Genomic DNA, 20,406 nt, shown 5'->3' with positions numbered 1-20,406 from the left:
ATTTTGTCCAGAACGGTATATTTGGCCAGGCATTGGAAATGTGGGGCAGATCGGGGAACAGTAGCTTTTGCACCCCCACCAAAGCTGAAGTGGAAGTGCAAGTGAAATTGGGAATAAAAGTTGCAGCAGTGTCTTGCAACCGAAGACGGGAAGCTAGGGCCACCTTTGGAGATAGTATTATACTTACATACTACAATCCATGACATCCCACGCTCCGCGGCTCTTTCCCCAGATTGTGTGCCGTGCATCCCTCTCGCACTCCTACTAGCACTGCACCGGCACTTCTTCTCCCTGCCCCTCCGACATCTCTCTTCCTCCACCATCCTGCCTTCAAAATGTCTTCTGCCGATGCGAAGCCATTGCCTTTCGTCTACCAGTTCGCGGCCGGTAAGTTATAGCTGCTGTAGTACTTTTCAATGCCCATTTAGCGGTTATCTGCACAACTGCTGGTAGCTGCCCACCAAAATACTTGCAGCTCCAATGCGCCTCCTCGGTTGTACGACGGCAACCTTTTGCCAACATCTCAGTTAAAACCATGATTTTCCACGCACGCGCGCTAACTGTATGTGTGTCAAGGTGCCGTGGCTGGTGTGTCGGAGGTGAGTTGGCGTAACTCATCGCTCGCCGAGCTCGCGTGATGCCACAAAATGCTAATTGGCCTGGCGCATATAGATTCTGATAATGTATGGCTCACTCACTTCCTCCCTATCTATGCGATTAATGCTGACTCATTCTCAAGGTACCCTCTTGACGTTGTCAAGACCCGAGTGTAAGAGACCAGACATCCAACCACTTCGCAACCGCCTCTAAATGCGCGCAGACAACTTCAGACCGGCAAGGCAGTCGGTGACGAGGGTTACAATGGCATGGTGGACTGCTTCCGAAAAATCATCAAGAATGAGGGGTACGGTTACAACCCATTGGCAGTAACAAACTAGAGGAACTAACGTTTGCCAGTGCCTCGAGATTGTACCGTGGTATCACCGCTCCCATTCTCATGGAGGCGCCAAAGAGGTGCGCATTTGTCTATTCGCTTTCATTTTTCTCCAACTCACATAGTCTAGGGCCACCAAGTTTGCTGCCAATGACTCATGGGGTACCTTCTACCGTAACCTCTTCGGTCAATCCAAGATGAACCAGTCCCTGTCTATCCTCACTGGCGCCACCGCCGGCGCAACTGAGTCCTTTGTCGTCGTACCTTTCGAGCTGGTCAAGATTCGGTTACAGGACAAAGCCCAGGCGCACAAGTACAATGGCATGATGGACTGTGTTACCAAGATTATCAGGCAGGAAGGTCCTCTTACTCTGTACCAGGGCCTGGAGTCAACCATGTGGAGGCACATTCTCTGGAACGCTGGATACTTTGGGTGCATTTTCCAGGTCCGCGCTCTCCTACCCAAGGCAACCGACAAGAGAAGCCAAATCTCAAACGACCTCCTGTCTGGCGCTATTGGTGGCACAGTCGGTACCATTGTCAACACGCCCATGGACGTGGTCAAGTCGCGTATCCAGAACTCGCCAAAGGTTGCCGGTTTAGTACCCAAGTACAACTGGGCATGGCCTGCACTCGGTACTGTCATGAGGGAGGAGGGTTTCTCGGCCCTCTACAAGGGTTTCCTGCCCAAGGTTCTCAGACTTGGTCCTGGAGGTGGTATCCTCCTTGTCGTCTTTACCGGTGTCATGGACTTTTTCCGTACTATGCGTGACGGTAAGTAGATGGTGTGCATACACAGCGAGGCGAGGAGGGAAAAGGGCGCAATGCTTATGAACTTTCTTCTAGAAAATACGAAAGTATGACGGAGGAATAGATGATAGACTGTAGATCAAGCACACTGTCTTGCTACGCCAGCAGCAGGACTGAAATACATTCTCACAACCCAAACTTTTGCTACAGTGATGTAGGTGTCACACATGACAGAGAGGAGAAGAAAAAATAAACTGATAAAATGGTATAAGCCTCACAGTGGGGCAATCGTTGCTTAGCTATGTATGCACTCCCTCCCAATCCAATCCAATCCAACCCAACCGAATCGTTTGTTCGTTCATGGCACAAGAAGAAAGAAAAAGAAAAAGGCCATCTGAGACCAATCAATCTCCCAAGGTAACAAAGACCCTAAAAAACATCCTACCTATCCTTACCAAAGAAGAGAACACAACGCCATCGCTAATGCACATGATTAATCCTTTTCACGCTGATTCCCCAGTCAATCGAACGGAGTTTTTCATCTCCTTTTGTTTCGCAGTCCAACATCCAACATGTGTGCTTGACAGAAAAGAGAAAAAGAGACTGTGAGATGGGTGAAAGGTACTTAAGAAAAAAGACGCATGATACAAGAGAGAAACCTCGTCTTCCCATCTACTCGCCAAGAAACGCTAGCGGCAAGTAATGAGAAGCAGGATGCCATAATGATGGCGGTGGTGACAAATTGAAGCCCAAAGAGATATGATAGAGAATAGGAAAGGAAAGAAGAGAACAGGACTGACACATAATCTTATAGGAAACTCCACCACACCGCACCCTCGACCCACTTCACTCAACTCCCGTCCTACACTCTTATGAGTCCCTCCTACTCCTTGCAAAAAAGAACCCCGGTCCCCCACTCGCAGACAGTATAAACGGCGGGAGTGGGGATATGGATCCCACGCTCCAAGTCGACGAGACCGTAAGGCTGGGACTTAAGGGACCGGTTCTTGTGGCATCGACGCTTGATTTGTGGATAGAGAGACGACGAGTGGCTATAGGGCAGAAGAGGAGAAGAGGGAGGTGGAGTTAGCGCGCGTGTACAAACAAATAAAAAAAAGTGTTAAAAGAAAACTGAGTAAGTCTTCTGATTTGGGCGGAGGATGAAAGGGAAGAAGGGGAACCTAGTTGTAGGTAGAGTTTTGCCTACTACTATGAGGAGTTCCTCCGCTGCTGGAATTGGTCTCGCTTGGAGTAGCGGGCTCAAGGCTGAGTTGAGCACGGAGCGTCATGATCCATTCATGCTGGAGCAACTCGACTGCGCTGGCTCGCTTGTTTGGATCGCGGTCGAAGCATTTCTTCAAAAAGTCGATACCCGTTTCGCTGAGCTGGTCGCGAGATGGTAGCTGCGGCGGATCGCCTTGGGCAATGTGGTACATGATGGCCCATTCGTTGTCCATGGATGCCCAGGGACGGCGACCCGTAGCCATTTCGAGGATCACGCAGCCGAGGGACCAGATGTCGACGGCGCCATGACGACCAGTGCTCCCGCCGCGAATGACTTCGGGAGACATGTACATTGGGGTTCCAGTCATTGAGCGTTGGCGGCCTTGACGTGTAGCGTTGTGTTCTGCAGCGAGCGTCCGGCCTTGGCGAGCAATGAGCTTTGCAGCGCCAAAGTCGACAAACTTGATTACACCGTTGTGATCGAGGAGAATGTCTAGATAATGTCAGTATACCAATACGGATGGCTAGGTAATAAAACTCACTCTCAGGTTTGATATCACGGTGTACGACACCAGAATCATGAAGATAGGCAAGACCCTCCAACATCTGCAGTGCGTAAACCATAATGACAGTCTCATCTTCAATACGTCCATGCTCCAGCAGACCAGCAAGTGAACCACCAGAGCAGTACTCCATGAAAATGTACACCTTGTCTCGATGCGGCTCGATACCGTAGTAGGACACAATATTGGGGTGGTCCAGCACTTGTAGCACTCCCATTTCGTCTCGGATCTGTGCGACAATCGTGGGAATGAGCTGGGGGTCTTGGAGACGGATTTCCTTAACAGCCATGAGGTGATTGGAATCGAGATTCATGGCTGCATATACTGATCCAAAGGTTCCACCACCAACAAACTGACCCTGTTGCCAGCGCAGAGTAACGTTGGTAGCAGATGAAGAGAGGTAGGTAAGAGCTCGGTCGGCTTCGTTAGAGTCTTCCAGCACCCTGCCCAGTGCTTGTCGTTCGGCTTCCTTTTCCTTTCGGAAAGAGTCGATTTCTTCGAGTCTCTGCATCCATTGTTCTTGTGTCATCTTGATGGATTCATCATCATCCTTGGCATTCTTAGGGTCTAGCATGCTCTTGCCCGCAATGGCGTTTAATCGCTGGCGCTCGGCTTGAGCAGCAATGGTGGATCGAGCGCCCATAATATCAAAGTGAGAAATGAGCACTGACATGCAGCCAGCAACTTTGAGACGCAGCTGGGAATATTCATCGTCGCTGATGGACAAGATGTTCTGACCGCGAGTCATCATCATGGCAAACTCTAAGGCTACGACAGCCCATCGGAACGTCTTGCGGTCAGACGCAATACAATCATCGCATATGAAACTAACCCAGTCAAGGGCTAGCCTTGTAAGCCTGATGTTGTTCATTGCTCGACGGTTGTAATCCATGTAGAGCACTGAACGCTGACCGAATTCTGTGGCAAATGCAAAACAGGTTTGAATAAGGTCCTGGCAATCAAGGCCGGCTGTTTGTCTGCGAACAATCTCAACACTATCCATGATGGTATTGGATAGGGTGTATGCAGTCTGCTTGATCTTTAGCAATTCCGCATTGACGCGTGGAAGATTGGCGCGTTGATCGATCAAAGTGTGCAATTCCATGCCAATGCAGGATAAGAACGACATGTTTGCATTAGCCAACCGTTGTTGGGAGCCGTCGGCAACAAGTCGCAAGCGACCGGCCTTGAGATCCAGATGAGGCTCGATAATATTGGCCGACATCCTCTTGCCTGACCAGTAGAGAGGTTGCTCTGGCTTAATAATCAGAACATATGGGTTTGAGGGATCTTCCGGGGCCTCTTCAGCATGGTAACATGTCGTAAGCAGCGATTGAATGTCATTGGGGCGATCAAGTGCGGCAGGCGAGGCAACAATGTAAAGGCCCGTATTGTTGGTACTGGAAGTCTCGACAAGGAAATGTCCTGTAACGACCAACGACTCGTACAGCTCGTGCAGCTGTTCCTCGTCCAGATCGATGTTGTTGATGTTGTACTCGGTACAGTTCTCAAAACGCTGTGTCAGAATCCTAGAGAAACGGAACAGTTTTCGCTGTCGCACACGGACGGAATCTAAGATCTGCTTGTAGCGTTTTTCCATCTCAGACCCAGTCAGCTCATCGGGTCGGCGCTGCAGTTCTCGCTCAAAGTGCGCACTGAGACGGGTCAGGGACTTGGAGGTAAGAACACTGAACTGCTCAGCCGTCACCACATCGCCGCCTTGAAGTTGGCGACCTAACTTGTTGCAAAAATCCCATTCTTGTTCAAGAATTTCCGCTTCTTTGAATGTGTTCTTGTTGGCTGCCAGCTTCCAGTTGAGCATCTTGAAGTAGAACTTGAGGGCATCTAGAACAACCTGATCAAAGTTTTCCTCAATGCAGGGTGGTAGGTCCCAGCCAGGCTCCGGCCGCGAGATGACCATGTAGCTTTCCTTGACCTGGCCAGCCATGGCAAGAAGAATCTGGAACTGGGCAATCATCTGCTCAGCCATCATGACACCTTGCTGTGATGGATCTTTGATCTTCTTGGCATAAGACAGGCGAACGCGGATAATCTCCTGAAGTAGACGGGAGGGGAAGTTGATGAGAGTCAGTAACTCCTCGATATAAGGCGGGAGATGCCTGTCGGCGAATCCCTCGGCGTTTGCAATGAGCGTAGCCTTTGCTTTTTGAATAACCTTTTCCAAGGGCGTCAGCAGATTGGTGTCTCCCTGCAGGGACTTGAGACCATCCTCTTTGAGTATCCGGTCAATAAACGAAGACTCATCGGTTAGATGGTGGTCATGGGAAGAGCGAGGGCGGGGCTTGGTAAAGTCCAACTCCTCATTGCCAACCCATTTCTTCAAGATAGACATCTCAGTGTTGATAAGTGCAATGGTATTATGCCAAGAAATAACAGCGTCGCAGGCGTCCTTGTAGGGTTGTGAGGCTGCTCTGGGGTATGCAGCCTCGAGAGCCTGCCGTGTGGGGTAGGCACTCTCCACCTTTTCAATCTTCTTGACGATATCCGCAACCTGTTGGGCAGCCGTCTGACCAGCCTCAGCCTCTCCACCAACTTCAAAGGAAATGATGCTCTCGAGGTTGGCGCGAATCTTGCTCCTTGTGTCGTCGACTATCCGTCGTTGCGCTTGTAGCGAGCGGCCGCAGACCTTTGCGCGAATGCCCATCCAAATCTCCGCCTTCATTGTGCTGTCTCCTTGTTGCTCTGAGCTACCAATCAAGCGCTTCTTTTCCTGCTTGACAACATCGCCTGTCAACACACTGGCCAGCATCGAGTGCCACTCGAGGCGCTCGCGATTGGCAGGGATCTTGAGCTCCTCAATTGACGGCTGCATGTCGTCGTTGCCATAGTAGAGGAGTGTCTCTTGGTCGTAGGGGTCGTTGTCAACATAGTCGGCGGTCGAGGGTGAATCGTCGTCTGTCTCTGAGTCGGTGCTATAACCAAGGCTGGGAGTGCGCAGGGCTGGGTCGAAGAATTCATCTTGCTGATCCTCCTGGCGAATGCGCTGGACATAGGCCTTTTCCTGAGCGCGGTACTCGGCGTTGGGGTTGCGGCGCGAGCGCGTGGCCGAGTTGTTACGCTGGCGGTGCGTGTTGGAATTGAGGGAGAATTGCTGAGGACGGCGAGCAGGAGCATATGCGTTGCTGGGAGTGCGCACGGCAGCAGGACGCTGGCCTCTAATCGAGGAGCTGAGGCCAGAGCCGTTGGGCTGCTGGGTGGCGGGCGGGACGTCGGTCATGATCTGGGGCCCACGAGGGCGCGACGAGGGTGGAGCGGCCGTGTTCCACCCGTAGGTCGACTCACGTAGGGGAGTAATATCGTCGACGGCGGGTGCGGGCTGGACAGGCGGAGCAAAGTTGTATTCGCCATGATGCTCCATGTCCCCAGCGCCAAGCAGGGCATCGTGATCCGAGTCGGCAGACGAACCAGACCCCGAGCTTTCTAGGCGCTGAGGCTCAGGGGCGTTGATTACGACGGGTTTGGGAACGTCGGCCATGGGCAGGGCGTGCTGTTGCAACAACAGTGCGCGTGATGGTGAGCAGGTCTACCCGTGGTGGTTGAAAACCTGCTGGAGGGAAGGGAAGGTGTGGCGAATAACTGTGGCGGGTGTCAGGTGTGGCGGTGCGGATTTGCAGCAGACTGCTATGCTAGTGCCTATCTCGGGGGGCACGGCACAGAGGCGGGACGGGGCGCCCATTTACTTACAGCTTACATATGTATGCACATGTCACAGACTACATATTACAGGCTGCATGCCACATGTAGTTATCCCACTATGCAATTTCCGTTCAACAGCCCGCACGCCGCGGGCCACTATCCCGATACGCTACAGTCGTGACGTGGGTATCGATCCTCCTTCTGACTCTGACTCGTGCACTGCAGCTGGAAAGAACATACACTATCCATTATGCCACATTACAAGACTGAGAGTTGTTACAAATACATTTACATATACACATCCATTTCCCTTGCTAGCCTCGTTCCATTAGATGTCCTTCCTCGCCTGCTTGCTCTTGTGCCTAATCTGCTTGCCCCATTTATACAGCGCAAATGGGATCGGGATAAAGGCAATGCCCAAGAACGCCAGCAGACTGCTCGCCCAATCGACGCCAAGTTTCTTGTACATGGCGTTCGCGAACAGTGGGAACCCCGCACCAAACGCCGATCGCATTAGATCGTTGCCCGCCAACACACTAGCCACAGAGTCAGGATACGCATCGCTGAGATACGGTAGGACCGCCTGGAAGAGTGTAAAAGACGCAATGCCAAAGCAGCCAGATCCAACAATCGGCACCATGTAATGCACGTCCGGCCTCGCCGACCATCCGAACCAGAACAGACAGATGGGCACGAAGAAGCATCCGACCATGGCAGGAATCAGCCGCTTCTCTGGCTCAATGTTGCCGTTTTCGTCAAACTGATTCTCCAGGTAGAAATAGTTCCATGCGAAAATCACACTAGCTGCGATAAAGGTGCCGACAAGAATGCCAAGGAAAGCTAATCCCATGATACCAAGGCTGAATCCGTATATGCCCTCAAACACGATTGGAAACGACTCAAACCAGATGTAAAGTAGGCCGTAAATGAGTGCAATGTACAGATTGAGCAGAAGGACAATGGGCTCAGTGAAGTTGAGCGTTATAGGCTTTACTAGAACCATGAGGACAACCTAGTTCGGGTCAGCAGTGCACTAGCGTACCACCATCAGCCTCGCGATACATACGTCCTTTCCTGTCATCTCGGCCGCCATCAAATCTGGCTCGCAAGTGAACCGATCGTCACCAGTCAGTTTCCTTAATCGCTTTGCCCGGCGGTGCAGGATGTTGGTCGAGCTGGTCTCCGGTAGGAAAAAGAACAGCACAACCCAGCAAAAGCCGGATAGCCACATAATCTCCCATATCGTCCACTTCCATCCCTTTGACATGACAGCAAATCCTCCCACTAAGGGTCCCAAAACAGGACCGCATACTGCACCTATTCCCCACACTGCCAGTCCATAGACTTGTTTCTTCGGCCGGTACATGTCGGCAATGGACGCCCCTCCTGTTGCAAGAGCTGGCGATCCAACAAATCCAGTCAAAAATCGGAAGGTTAATAGCATACCGAAGTTGACTGAGAACACCGTAGGCAACTGTAATAACACAAAGAAAACTAGAGACCAAATATGTTAGCTCCTCCCTGGATGCCATGTCGGAACGGGGATTCTTACACAGTGTGATAATGTACACCCATAATCTTCCAATCTGCGGGATTTCACTCATGGGAGACCATAGGATAGGACCCAGACCATATCCCGCAACGTATAGTGTCAACCCCAATAGCGCAGGCACCTGAGCAACGCCAAATTCTTCCATAACTCCCATTAGACCAGGTGTGTAAATGGCAGATCCAATGTAGACCGAAAAGGTGAGGAGGCAAATCTCAAACGTGACAAAATATTTCTTGGCTCGGGGCCAGTTTCGTGGGTTCTTTTAGGAAACTGTTAGTAGTCATCTACATGTTTGAGAAAGATTAGAACTTACCTGTGGATCATCGGGGCCATCCCAGTCAACAACATGATAATCGCGTCCCTTTTCTGGATCAACGCGAATACCACTGGGTTCATTAACGCCATCTCCAAGTGTGCTTTTAGACTTGTCGGAAGCATCACTCCCTTGACGGCTACGAATACTGCGTGCATGCGCAAGCTCTGGGACTCCACCCGCGTTCTCAGGCGGCTGCGTGGATCCATGGTACGCCGCATACCCCGATTTCTCTTGGTTAACGTATCTCTTCCAATACTCTGGGTCCTTTTCTTCAGGATACTGAAGATATTTCCTCCCAGTGATGAGGCGGACGCAGTGTCCGAAAGCGGAATCGCGAATTAGATCCGCCAACATGGTTACTCGTTTGACGAACCACGACACTATCCCTACTAAAGATTCTTTTTACAAAGAGAAAATTGACAAGAAAAGCTAGTGGCTAACCCTCATGCAAAACCGTTGCCGTGACGAAAAAATATATAAAATGATTGCCGACATCCAAACGCTTAAGTTCATAATCTTCAATCGCTGACATCATCACAAGCATCATCGACTTTCAGCACGCAACGCCGGACCCTGACGCGCGACCGCCCGCACACTCCAATCCTGCAGCTCAAAAAAAAAGCTTATTGGCTCCGATATTTCCGATTGCCCATTCGATGGCAGAGGGACTGCTATCACCGAAAAACAGAGTTCATGACGACCGACTTTGTCGGCACCGATCGGGCGCCCGTGATGCGGCAATCGTGGGCGCGAGGTATTGCTTTGTCAGTCCTGCTCGCTCGCGCTCTGGAGCAAGCCGGCCGGAGCGCGACGGATGCGGAACTGCGTTGGCTGGGAGCTTGGGTGGATGTGATGTGTCATTGCTGGGTGGGGATTGAATTTGGCGATCGTATCGATGGGGTGGAGGCGGTGGGCTTGGCGATGCTTGCATGGACGTTGGGTTAGTGCTGGTAGTCATTACGAGTTTACCTCTATTTCGATATCGTGGTAATAAGTAGTAGTAAAGAAAAACTGCTTCAAATCCATGCTTTGGTGGCTAAAGAGAGCACAAGTATACCATTGTCTCACTCCATTGTTTGCAAGTGAAAAGCATTGCCTCATTTCGCTTCTCCTAATATCTGTAAACTAACCATTACCATATGACCAGGATTAAGAAACTGCAAAGATAGAAGCGTAAATTTAACCTAAGTAGTTAACAGCAGCGCGCCGCACTAAGCCCACCAGATCAAGTATAAAGTCTTGCCCTAGTAACATGTAGATGCATGGATAATGTTCTTGGACAGCCCGTACAAGCTCCCTCATATTGATTGTAGATGATACATGTAGGCAAATAGGAAACATCGCAGCCATTAGCCCAACAATCATTTCTATAGTACCCAACAAGAAAAGATCTCTCCTCTAAGCAAAAAACGCCAGATACCACCGCTTTTGAGTTCCGATGCGCCCCAAACGCCAACACCCATGCCCTCTACAGCACGGCAGTGTTACATACACCAAACTTGCAAAATTTCAATTCGACATTTCTCTTGTTGTCGAGCACCGACTCCACTCTCCTCTGGCAGAGACTGACCTTCCTCTTCTGCTGGCTGATTCAGCGAACTCGTGTCTGCGCTACCATCAGTATGCCTTTATTGATGTCCCAGGGCAAGAAGGTACCTATCGCCAGAACATGCGATTGAAGTGTTGTCTCAAGGCAGCAGAAACGGCTGAGTTTCTTCATGAAGCTTGACTCTCGAGAATCACCAGACAGTACGCCAATTCACACTCCACTTCCTGTCGACGTGGATCGGTGACCGCCAGTGTAGCCTCAAGCACCTTGACTGTACGCTGTAGCAGCTCTACTGCATCCTTTGTCTGCCCGTTTTCCCGTTAAACGACAGCAAGGGCATAATGCGATGCTATCTGACTAGAATTAGTCTCTGGTAGCCTAGACTGAACCTTGACGACATGCTCTATCAAATCTATAGCCTCTTTGATCTGCCCGTTGTCCCAGTATACGGTAGCAAGGCCGCGCTGAGATGCTAGTCGATCAGGACGAGTCTCTGGTAATATGGTTTTCTCCACCTGTACCACATGCTCGAGCAACTCTATAGCCTCTTTTGTCTGCCCGTTGTTCTTGTAAGCCATAACAAGATCGCGCTGCAATAGCAGACGATTAGGATAAGTCTCTGGTAGCATATTCTAAACCTCTACCACATGTTCTAGTAGCTCTATTACCTCTTTTGTCTACCCGATTTTATTGTACGCCATAGCAAGGCTCTGCTGCAAAAATAGCAGGTCAGGATTACTCTCTGCTAGTGCTTTTTCTCTAACCTTGACTACATGCCTTAGCACCTCTATTGACTCTCTTTTCTGGTCGTTGTGTTCATACACAATAGCTAAGAATTTCTGAGAACTTAGGAGTTTCGGGTGCGTTTCTGCTATCTTAGCCTCCTGGAACCTAACCACATACTCTAGTAGCTCTACTGCTTGCTGAGTGTGTTCTGAATCTACTAGATTTCTTGCTGCGAGGCGCTATATAGGTACGTGATCTTTTGTTAGATCCAACGGCGTAATCCTGAAAACTTTATAGATATCTTCTAACAAGCGCTGAAGCCTTTTGTCTTCTCCTATGAAGGCTAACATCCAGCCACACGCCAGGAAAATAGGTAATATGGTACTCGATGGGCCAAACGAAAATACATCCCTAACATTAGGCGGAAAGAAGGATAGTATGTGCGGCCGCCAATACCTCTCGTAGATGATTAACCTTTTTGAAGATGAGATGATACACCTGGTGCTCACCTAAGAGGCGTGTTGCTCCTTTTGGTCTAGCCGGTCTTTCGCCCACGTATGCGCTAGCGGATGCATCGACAGTCCGTCAAGGTTGTCAGCTAGGTGTCTTATTACCAACGATAGTGAGACAAGAAGAGTGCTAGCTCTGTTCAGTCGGTAGTCGTCCTAGTTATATGCCTGTGTATTAATGAACCTGGGCAGTCGAGACATATGCCATTGTGTGAGCGCGTGCATTTTATTTCCCTGGTTATTATAATTATTGGATACCTAGTGAGTACCTTTCCACCCGTCTGAAAAGATGGAGAGTAGCAGTACACTGTGATGTAGTATTGAAAAGATGCTAAGTCTAAGGCGTCCCGGCCTACCTCGTTCTTGGAATCGTTCAGCGCTCCTATAGAAGCTTTAAAGGTCGCGTAAACATGCCGATACCTTGACTGATGTTGCCTAGGGTAGCGTTGAAGTAAACGCTTGCGTCGCTGCTCGTACTGTTCCGTATATTGGTCTAGTTGACAAAAGCCTTCCGCAATGTATGCACTAGCCTGGACAAGAGCGAGTGTATGTGACCCTAGTAGCTGGACGATAACCTGTGCCTGCTCTTTGTAATCTATCTATGACTCTTTTGGTACCTAAGCAAATTTGAGCAGAAGCGGTGTCGAGTGCTCTTTCCTAAGGCCCTCAAGCGTTTTAGCAGGTAACGTGCTGTACTGGCTGTACTTAGGTACACAAGATGTTATGATTATATACCTTGATTGTTAGATGGAATATACGCGGAATAGTCAAACGTTAAATTATTGGCGTTGTCCAAAACCAGCAGCCAGGGTTCCTTCGTGATTGTAAGCGCCTGGAGTAACTAACTCTTTAATACTTTCAGTAGGCGATACAAACGCCTTCAAGATTACTAGAAACCCGCTCCTAGCTGTCAAAAGACTACTAAAGTCGACCCAAAACACGCCCCAGAAGCTATTAATCATCAGCAAAAGCATCAATACGTAGTGCGATGAGGTTAGGACGTACTCTGCTTGCAGTAGGTATACAATCTTCAAGCATATTTCGCTCTTTCCTATCACGCCCATGCCCGTAATAACTAGTTATTTCCGTTATATAGAGTTTTTATCCTTGTTATGCAAGGCACACTGAATCCGGTCTACAACTTCTAAGCGACCAGTAAAAAGGTAGTTAACAGAACGAGGGACTATCCAGTGCACATTTCTTTCTGCATGTGCATCAGTCAAAGCGCACTTAGAGAATTCAGATATACGCTGTTCACCTTGTTAGCTTGGTGTAAGGTGATGCATCATATATTCCTATACGAGCTAAGTCATCTGCCTATACTATAGCCGCTGCAGTACTTACACGAAAAACTCCTTCAAAAGATAGCTGTGTTCGATCTGCGCAGCGTTAGCGCTATGCTATCTAGCACTCTAGGCAAAATCTTCAAGATACACACTCGACTTCTGCTGTAGGTTCTTGATGCAGTCTCGCACCCGAAACTTCTGTACCTAGTGTTATAGATACTTGTTTTTTGCTGCTTACATCCTACCCTACTCCTTATACTCGGCAAGTCCGACCTTCTGTAGCCCCTAGTCGACATTAAAGCGGAAATATCACTTCTCGTCGTAGTGTTAGGCCTATCGCGCAATGAACTTCCTCTCTATCTCTAGTTGGCTAAGCATGATGGCGATCAACCTGTCATATTAGTCATGTCTTGCTAACATGCAGTTATCCATTCACCCACCCGTGCTTGTGCTACTGATAAGATCAAACACTTCGCATGGTTTTACGATTGAAAGACCAATATTCTGGCGTTCGTTGTTCAGTCGGGTTATGATACCTTGCGGGATACACAGCGTCGACAGGCCGCGCATTCTGCCACCATCGAGCGACAGCAGGCAGAGGCCAGTGATTTCAAGTGGATTAGGCTCGCCACCATGCTCGGTCGCGATACTTTGCGCCATGGCGGTGTCTGACGTTCAGATGTGCTTGTTGCTCGAGGGATGTGACAGAAAAGATCAATGGCAAAAGCATAGTGAGCATCTACTGTGAACAAAGGAACTATCTGTAGGTTATTAACGAGGCTAAAAGATGAGCGGCAGGCTGAAAGCTGGGGAATGGGGTGCGCGCTCTGCAGAATGCCGTACGTGTACTAAGATGTTGCAGGATGTGGAGCCAACACGCCCCATGATTGGTACTGTGAAGCGTTGACATGGCTGCCACACACTATAATTGGGTAGATGGTTCAATCCTTCAGCTGTGCGCTCGCATAAGTAATGATGACACATCTGACAATCTTGACTGGTGTAGCCAAGACGTCAGGCTGTATGAGTAGTGACAGGCAAAGCACAAGGTCTATCAGCTGCAAATCGGAGATATAAGGAGCTGAGTAAAGATTCATTCTTCAACAATGCAGCAGGATTTTCTGTAGAGAAAGGCTGAAGCTGGTGGAAACCCCATATACTTGTTATTTTGATCATGACGCGGGTTTTTTTTGACACATGGATAAGGATGTTACAAGTTGGAAAAAGAGTGTATTCTGGGAGACAAGAGCTTGTCTAACACTGACTAGAACAGCCAACATACATGCACTAATCAAATGTAGTAGCTGAATGCTTATCAGTTACTGTTATGGGGTAGGTTATACCTACCCTATAACGGTTACACATCTTCCAGGTATCTCTAATCATTCAACTGCGTCTCCATCAGCTGCCTTGCATGCATTGTGCATCATCGCTGCATTATTATATTGCAAGTGTACATCATGCAAAAAGAGCAAATTGACAATCCACCCTTGACAGCCCCCTGGAGAAACCAGCTCAGTGGCAAGACTGCACTTACTACGATTTTTTCTACACGTGCATGTATCGCAGCATGTGCAGTGACAGATCTGTCTCATCTGCTGTATCGGTTCCATGAATAGGAATACATACTGCAATCCCCCAGGCTCCACAATCAACTTCACTAGGAATCAACACAACCAACTAGTGGAGGCTTACCTAGACGCCCTCACAGGCTATATACATATACTTACGTATATTGTAACAGAAACAAGAACCAATAGCACCAACGCGCCCACATTACCACTGATCGTGTTCTCAAGCTTTGCACCCTGAATCTCCCTCCGTCATCTCCCCAGAGCTTCTTCAATGCTAGCTGCTATGCAGCATTTGCGAATTAAGAGACAGGATATTTTTACAAGGCAGAAGAATAAACTCTGGTAGAATTGATTGGTTTGACATGTAGATTCACAAATTAGAAATGCACCACCCTACGCATACATCCTTATGCGTGAGCAAACCACAATCCACATACCAAAAGCATAAAGGGCGCAAGCTACTTAATAGATTCAATACATATTCCCCAAAGTACACAGCACTTGTCAATGTAACCCAACAACCATGTCTGCAGGTCGTCCTAAGCTATCCCCACCCCCAAAGGAAACATTGTACCCGCTTGTTTCCAATCGAGTTTCAATCACAATCATATAGTTCATCCTCTCACTACACCCAGCAGCTGGAATACTAGTCATAGTAGCCGCAAGCTAGGCTATAATGTAGTAGATCCCTTCCATAATACCCAACATCAAGATCTCAAGGCCCTAGGCGAGCAGCCGGGCCGGGCCTCGTCCCTTTAAAACCCCAGCAAACACAGCTATCACCACGCCGTATATGCTAGCGTTGTGCTTGGGCATAGTAGTTTCCAGATCCACAAGAGACTGTGGGAGCAAGTGCAGTTGTCCATAACGATAACAAATCGATACTTGGGTACGGACCTAGTATTTTGATTTGATGGCTGTATTAGCAAACAGGCTATAGATGGGTTTTAGGCTACTTGAATCGCCCTGTCATATACACTCGAGGTCTTGCAGCGCACCATGGAAGCTTCTGGCGAGCTTGTCCAACTCGGAGCGATGCGGGTGGGTGCGGCCGCTGACGTTCAAGTCAATACATGAAAGATACTGGTCCAAAACTAAGTCGAAGTGTTTCCGAATGCGTACCGGACAGTGCCAGGCCAGCATTCAAAGCATGTATATACGCCAGTCCTATCTTACACTGCACGCTTTCATACAGCTTGACAACTCTGGCGGTATCTCGAGCCTAACCCGCACCTCAAGAAGAGAACATGGGTTTAATACCATCAGCTGGGTTAGCCACTGCTGAACACTAAAATCCAAACAAGATCTATCATCCCCACCCCCAAATCTCACGCTAGCCTCAGCGCCGCTATACCGCTCATACCCGTCCAAAACTCTGTCGGCGACTCTATCCCCATCATCGTCTCTATCCACTCGCCCTCCATCCACCCCTGCACAAAGCATGCCCCAAGAACCGTATACGTCTCGTCTTCTTTTTCCTGCAGAATGAGAGGAACAGAGCATCCGGCTATAACAGCAAGATGGCACTGTCCTGCTATTTCCGACCATTTGTCAGCGATGTATGTGGGCATCAAGCCCATATATCCGGTCTCTGATATAAACGGTCGTCGGCCGCGCAAGACCTGTCTGACTATGTTCCGGGCTTCAGATTCACGGTATCCATGTACCCATGTGGAAACATGTTTGGAGAGCTTCGTCTCGCATGTGTATGGATCGTCGAGGGGCGACGCGAAGTCAGGGTTAGGTGGCCATGCAGCAGCGTTGTCGCCATGGCACATTGCCCAAGCTGCTCGTAGGGGATCGTCATAGATGTTTGAGCCGAGGTTGCGGAAGTGCTGGGTAAGTTCGATAGTCCAGCAGTGAAATTCCCAGTCAGGGTCGGCGGAAAGGAGATGTACTGTTTCACTCGATACCTGTGGAGGTTGTTGTAGGATAGTCCCAACTTGATCTATCATGAGTCCAGTGCAATGTAGCACGTTGTCCTGGAAATAGAGGACGAGATCTTCGAATGTGTTGTGTGTGATACCACCATCTGCGGCGTACAACCTTCCTTGCTGGTCGTCCACTATCGAAATAAATTTCATTGGGATGTAGTCCTTGCGAACAAGACAGCTGGTGTGAGTAGGGACACTCCAATCCGGCGCCCAAGATGGCGTTTTTCTGTAAAAAGAAGAGCTGCTTTCTGAAGCTTCCACTGCTCCCAAGATATCCAGCGAACGCTTCTGGTTCATCCAGGCTCGAGCAAAATCAGCGTAAATGCGTTCATACGGCTCTATGTAATGAGGCTTGAAGTCTAGGCCGGTCTTATCTTGAGCGAGGTTCCATAGTGCGAAGATCTTATCTCTGGGATCAGTGCTCTCAAAATCCCGGGCCATTACGACTGCTTCCAGAAAACCTGGCGCATCTTCGCTCGTCTGAACGAAGACGCAGCCTAGTCCGATGCCACCATTCACCAAATGTCGAAAGTAGAAGAGCTTGCGTGCATAAGACAACGTATCCAAGTCAATCTCCTTTAGAGCTGGATCGGCTTCTTGCATTCGCTTGGAAAGTCTCTTATCGCGGCTCAACATGTCCTGAAGCTTATGCGCAGCCGATTCAAGATAGTCCCAGCTATCTTTTCGACCGGGGATGCATAATACTGTTGGATTCGAAGCATAAGCAATTTCCTGGCAAATCCTTAGTAGATCAAACCGATTTTTAAGCTTCAGAAATTACCTGCAACATCCATATCCGCCGGAAGTATTGCCTAGTCAAAAGCTTGTATAGGCCAGCACATAGCTTTGCAAATTGATCAGGCTTAATGGTATTCTCGTTGTCGTCGCTTTGACCGCGTAGAACGACTTCCGATGGGAAATGAAACTCGTTGGACTTATTTTTGCGGACGATTGGGTGCTTGAAGAGTTCTTTTATAAAAGAGAATACTGACTCACTCTCCGCGGTGGGATTTCCGATATATGAGAAGACTGCGATGGCAAGGTCATATATCTCCCCCATGCGCGGCACCTGCCGAGCGCGCTCAGTCAAGTCTTTTTGGTTGATTGATAAAGCATCTATCCACACTGGTACGATGACTTTGGGGTTTCTTACGGCACGAATAGCTTCAGCGAGGTTCCTGCGGACTGTCATCTTTTGTCCTGCCATTATAATTTGCTCCTGAGTATCATCCACGCCCCAACAGTCTTCAAACCAAAGTTAGTTATGTAGGTTTGTTTCCCTTCTATGTATACCCAAGAACTTACAGGAGAGAGCAAGATAGTGTTCGTCAGTGTCAATCGGACAATGCGCCACATGAATGACTATAGGCGCATGTGCATCCTGGGCAGGCATGATACACATGATTCTGATCTCATCAGCCACCATATCTAGTGGCATGTATTGGAAGTCTATGGTCGGTCGGTCGAAACTGGCACTGGTACCCAGACGGATGGGGCACACCCTAGGTAAGACTAGTTGGTCTGGAACACCATACCATCTCTTGTGTTGTGTAAAGGGGCTTTGAGAAATGACACGACGAAAGTAGCCGCTCTCCACAAGACAGTCATTCGTCTCGTGCATATCAAATACTTCATAAGCTCGCGTGTACATAAGATCGCTAAAATCGCGCGTCCAATATGCTTTCTGCTCTTGTTGGTCTGATTCCACTACACAGGCATATCGTACCCAAATATGTGTTGGTCTGTCAGCCGTTGTACGAAAGTAGCGTAGAAATCTCTCCAAGGCAATCGAGAGAAACAAGGCCTTCCCGTCTACCTCTATAGGCTGTCTATACTCTCGGTGTCCTCTTGCATTCTTGATGGCAACAAAAGGAGGAAGATCAGTGAGGAGGTACGTTTCAAGGCTGCAGCGAACATGCTCAGCTGCTTCATAGGCTGGGTGCAAGAGCAACAAACGAGCCTCACGCGGGTCATGACGAAGTGGTGTGTACTCCATCTGGGGCACGAGCAACCTATCCAGACCATCTTTAGTGACGGTGTAGAGATCATTCTTTAGTCGGGATGGTGTGTCATTGTGTGATGGTGATGCCAAAAGAGGGTCAGCAGTCAAAGACTGTTCGTCTTTCACTGACATCATCGAAAGCAGGGGCGAAGGGATAGAACAAGGTAAGATAACAAAGAGTTCTGTAGACTAGTGCATGTCACTTTGATTGCGAGCTAAGCCCTTTATTGATCGTGTTAGCGTAGCGGGGTACACAGCGGTTACCTAAACACACCCCAGATAAGCGAGATGGTACCAGAGCTACTGCTGGTCAAGCGTAATGCGATGGACTATCTAAGGGTGTCGCGTACAAAATAGCTTTGTGTAGACAGCTCTCAACTCGTAAAATATTGCTCTCAATCATGATTAATCCCATGATGTGCTATACAACTTCGAACTCGTAATAGACGTATGCGGTGTACTCCTGGTCGCCCATGTGTCCGGCTTGTTGCATGTCAATGGACATGGACTGGTCGTCTTTCTTGATGCGGCCTTTGCTATCACGGCCGAAAGCGTTGCCACCAAGGTATGAGTAGGCTGCGTCAAGGTTCGCCTTTGCTTTTTTCGCCGATTTGGCGTCGGTCTTGGTCGTGTTAGCATGCAAGCAGTTGTGCGACCAATGTAGATAAACTCACCTGAACAATGCCGCATACAAAATCTAGCGGTAGGCCATATCTAAGCACAGTTTCCACAAACACTCTGAGTGCCAGGACATGAATCCAGATCATAGCACTCTCGCTGTACCCTGTGCGACCTAGCCGTAGCGCCTCACCCCAGAGCTTGCGCTCGTCCTTGGCCAGTTGGTCGGCCTCCTTTGCCTCCTCTTCCTTTCCACCTTCCTTGTACGTGTATTCTCTCGGGGTCCACCGCTTTTCCCTGCACTTGTGAACAAACTCGTTAGAGTGCTTTTTGAATGTTGTAACGGCGAACAGGGTAAACTCGTCGTCCTGGGCAATCTTGTTGGCGGAGCGGGGGACAACCATGGGGCTCAGCTCTTCATATGCCTGGTAGAATTCTTTTACAGCCGTGTTGGGGACGGCAATGAGGTGTGTGTCGAGATATTCAGAGTCGCGGACAATGGACTTGGGATTGACGACATTAACGAGGGACTTGGTGGACAGGTTGCCGGTGCGCTTTCGCTCTGCGGCTGCAAGGGCGCCCTTTGTCTGGTTGTACTGGCTGAACTTGGACTTGACATCGTTGTCAATACCTTGTATCTCCTGCGCGCGCGGTTAGTCTGTTGCGTGGTGCCATGACTATGCGCCGCTGTCTACCTTTTGTAGTGCATCTATGAGATCTGCGATGGGCTTGTCTGCGCGATACTTGACCTTGTTCCACTGGAAGCTGCGCAGGTACTGATCGACGGGCTCTGCACTATGTGAGCTCTTGGGCACCATTCACTCGGCCGGTCCCCCCCACGTACTGTCATTTATCGTCTTCTGCTGCTGCACCTTGGACTCGTCGCCGTCGAGAATCTGGCGCAGACTCTCGCCGACCTTTGCGACTACGCCCTCACACGCATTACTAAGCTTCGAAAGCTCATCGGCCTGCTGGACGAGGGCATCCAGGGTTCCGATCTTGAAGTTGGGTATGGCAAACGGGGAAGTGTTGCCAACGTCATTGGTCACGGTGGAGCGCAAGGCCGTCAGGGCGTCATCGTGGTGATTCGAGGGGGATATGGACGTCGGCAGCGACACCAGCAGGTACTTGCTGCCCTTGGACATGGTTGCTGCAGTCGTCTCGGGGCGATCGGGTCGCGATATAGGCAGCTATGGGAACGATGTCTGCATT

The 20,406-nt window shown here is 49.4% G+C and overlaps 8 protein-coding genes across 8 annotated transcripts; 1 reads left to right on the top strand and 7 right to left on the bottom strand.

Moving 5' to 3' along the window:
* Positions 1–146: 146 nt before the first annotated feature.
* Positions 147–1,879, top strand: COCSADRAFT_147927 (uncharacterized protein). Its single transcript, XM_007704518.1, has 7 exons — positions 147–387; positions 577–599; positions 673–683; positions 740–769; positions 821–904; positions 958–1,014; positions 1,065–1,879. The coding sequence occupies exons 1-7, from the start codon at positions 336–338 to the stop codon at positions 1,714–1,716; spliced, it is 909 nt and encodes a 302-aa protein (XP_007702708.1). The 5' UTR covers positions 147–335; the 3' UTR covers positions 1,717–1,879.
* Positions 1,880–2,865: 986 nt separating this feature from the next.
* On the bottom strand, positions 2,866–6,967 carry COCSADRAFT_96610 (uncharacterized protein; the record flags this gene model as incomplete). The annotated part of the gene is made up of 2 exons (XM_007704517.1): positions 2,866–3,401; positions 3,451–6,967. 2 exons carry the CDS (start codon positions 6,965–6,967, stop codon positions 2,866–2,868), a joined length of 4,053 nt encoding a protein of 1,350 aa, XP_007702707.1.
* Positions 6,968–7,427: 460 nt separating this feature from the next.
* Positions 7,428–9,518, bottom strand: COCSADRAFT_230135 (uncharacterized protein). The gene is made up of 4 exons (XM_007704516.1): positions 8,994–9,518; positions 8,681–8,939; positions 8,195–8,622; positions 7,428–8,140 (listed from the first exon to the last, which is right to left on the bottom strand). The coding sequence occupies exons 1-4, from the start codon at positions 9,348–9,350 to the stop codon at positions 7,457–7,459; spliced, it is 1,728 nt and encodes a 575-aa protein (XP_007702706.1). The 5' UTR covers positions 9,351–9,518; the 3' UTR covers positions 7,428–7,456.
* COCSADRAFT_230134 (uncharacterized protein) lies at positions 9,519–10,049 on the bottom strand. The gene has a single exon (XM_007704515.1). It carries the CDS (start codon positions 9,952–9,954, stop codon positions 9,688–9,690), a length of 267 nt encoding a protein of 88 aa, XP_007702705.1. The 5' UTR covers positions 9,955–10,049; the 3' UTR covers positions 9,519–9,687.
* An 816-nt stretch (positions 10,050–10,865) lies between these two features.
* On the bottom strand, positions 10,866–11,174 carry COCSADRAFT_28687 (uncharacterized protein; the record flags this gene model as incomplete). The annotated part of the gene is made up of 1 exon (XM_007704345.1): positions 10,866–11,174. One exon carries the CDS (start codon positions 11,172–11,174, stop codon positions 10,866–10,868), a length of 309 nt encoding a protein of 102 aa, XP_007702535.1.
* Positions 11,175–15,726: 4,552 nt separating this feature from the next.
* Positions 15,727–17,273, bottom strand: COCSADRAFT_122824 (uncharacterized protein). Its single transcript, XM_007704514.1, has one exon. It carries the CDS (start codon positions 17,208–17,210, stop codon positions 15,969–15,971), a length of 1,242 nt encoding a protein of 413 aa, XP_007702704.1. The 5' UTR covers positions 17,211–17,273; the 3' UTR covers positions 15,727–15,968.
* Positions 17,274–17,337: 64 nt separating this feature from the next.
* On the bottom strand, positions 17,338–18,195 carry COCSADRAFT_96531 (uncharacterized protein; the record flags this gene model as incomplete). Its single annotated transcript, XM_007704513.1, has 2 exons — positions 17,338–17,819; positions 17,880–18,195. 2 exons carry the CDS (start codon positions 18,193–18,195, stop codon positions 17,338–17,340), a joined length of 798 nt encoding a protein of 265 aa, XP_007702703.1.
* Positions 18,196–18,745: 550 nt separating this feature from the next.
* On the bottom strand, positions 18,746–20,398 carry COCSADRAFT_147910 (uncharacterized protein). The gene is made up of 4 exons (XM_007704512.1): positions 20,039–20,398; positions 19,890–19,984; positions 19,251–19,835; positions 18,746–19,198 (listed from the first exon to the last, which is right to left on the bottom strand). The coding sequence occupies exons 1-4, from the start codon at positions 20,337–20,339 to the stop codon at positions 18,998–19,000; spliced, it is 1,182 nt and encodes a 393-aa protein (XP_007702702.1). The 5' UTR covers positions 20,340–20,398; the 3' UTR covers positions 18,746–18,997.
* Between the last annotated feature and the right edge of the window lie 8 nt (positions 20,399–20,406).

Source organism: Bipolaris sorokiniana (assembly GCF_000338995.1).
Source record: "Bipolaris sorokiniana ND90Pr unplaced genomic scaffold COCSAscaffold_12, whole genome shotgun sequence".
In the NCBI taxonomy this organism is placed as follows: Eukaryota; Fungi; Ascomycota; class Dothideomycetes; order Pleosporales; family Pleosporaceae; genus Bipolaris; species Bipolaris sorokiniana.
The sequence above is the reverse complement of the archived record's forward strand: the minus strand, read 5'-3'. Positions and strand labels throughout refer to the sequence as shown.

What these genes read in the sequence shown, in the direction of transcription:
- COCSADRAFT_147927 (XM_007704518.1), top strand. Translation starts at nt 336, where the DNA reads ATGTCTTCTGCCGATGCGAAGCCATTGCCTTTCGTCTACCAGTTCGCG. An exon ending in GACGTTGTCAAGACCCGAGT is followed by an intron (nt 770 to 820) that starts GTAAGAGACCAG and finishes AAATGCGCGCAG; the next exon opens with ACAACTTCAGACCGGCAAGG. An exon ending in CTCATGGAGGCGCCAAAGAG is followed by an intron (nt 1,015 to 1,064) that starts GTGCGCATTTGT and finishes CACATAGTCTAG; the next exon opens with GGCCACCAAGTTTGCTGCCA.
- COCSADRAFT_230135 (XM_007704516.1), bottom strand. Translation starts at nt 9,350, where the DNA reads ATGTTGGCGGATCTAATTCGCGATTCCGCTTTCGGACACTGCGTCCGC. An exon ending in ATGGCCCCGATGATCCACAG is followed by an intron (nt 8,940 to 8,993) that starts GTAAGTTCTAAT and finishes GTTTCCTAAAAG; the next exon opens with AACCCACGAAACTGGCCCCG. An exon ending in GGTGTACATTATCACACTGT is followed by an intron (nt 8,623 to 8,680) that starts GTAAGAATCCCC and finishes TTTGGTCTCTAG; the next exon opens with TTTTCTTTGTGTTATTACAG.
- COCSADRAFT_230134 (XM_007704515.1), bottom strand. Translation starts at nt 9,954, where the DNA reads ATGACTACCAGCACTAACCCAACGTCCATGCAAGCATCGCCAAGCCCA.
- COCSADRAFT_122824 (XM_007704514.1), bottom strand. Translation starts at nt 17,210, where the DNA reads ATGTTGAGCCGCGATAAGAGACTTTCCAAGCGAATGCAAGAAGCCGAT.
- COCSADRAFT_147910 (XM_007704512.1), bottom strand. Translation starts at nt 20,339, where the DNA reads ATGTCCAAGGGCAGCAAGTACCTGCTGGTGTCGCTGCCGACGTCCATA. An exon ending in GCAGAAGACGATAAATGACA is followed by an intron (nt 19,985 to 20,038) that starts GTACGTGGGGGG and finishes CACATAGTGCAG; the next exon opens with AGCCCGTCGATCAGTACCTG. An exon ending in TTGTATGCGGCATTGTTCAG is followed by an intron (nt 19,199 to 19,250) that starts GTGAGTTTATCT and finishes AACACGACCAAG; the next exon opens with ACCGACGCCAAATCGGCGAA.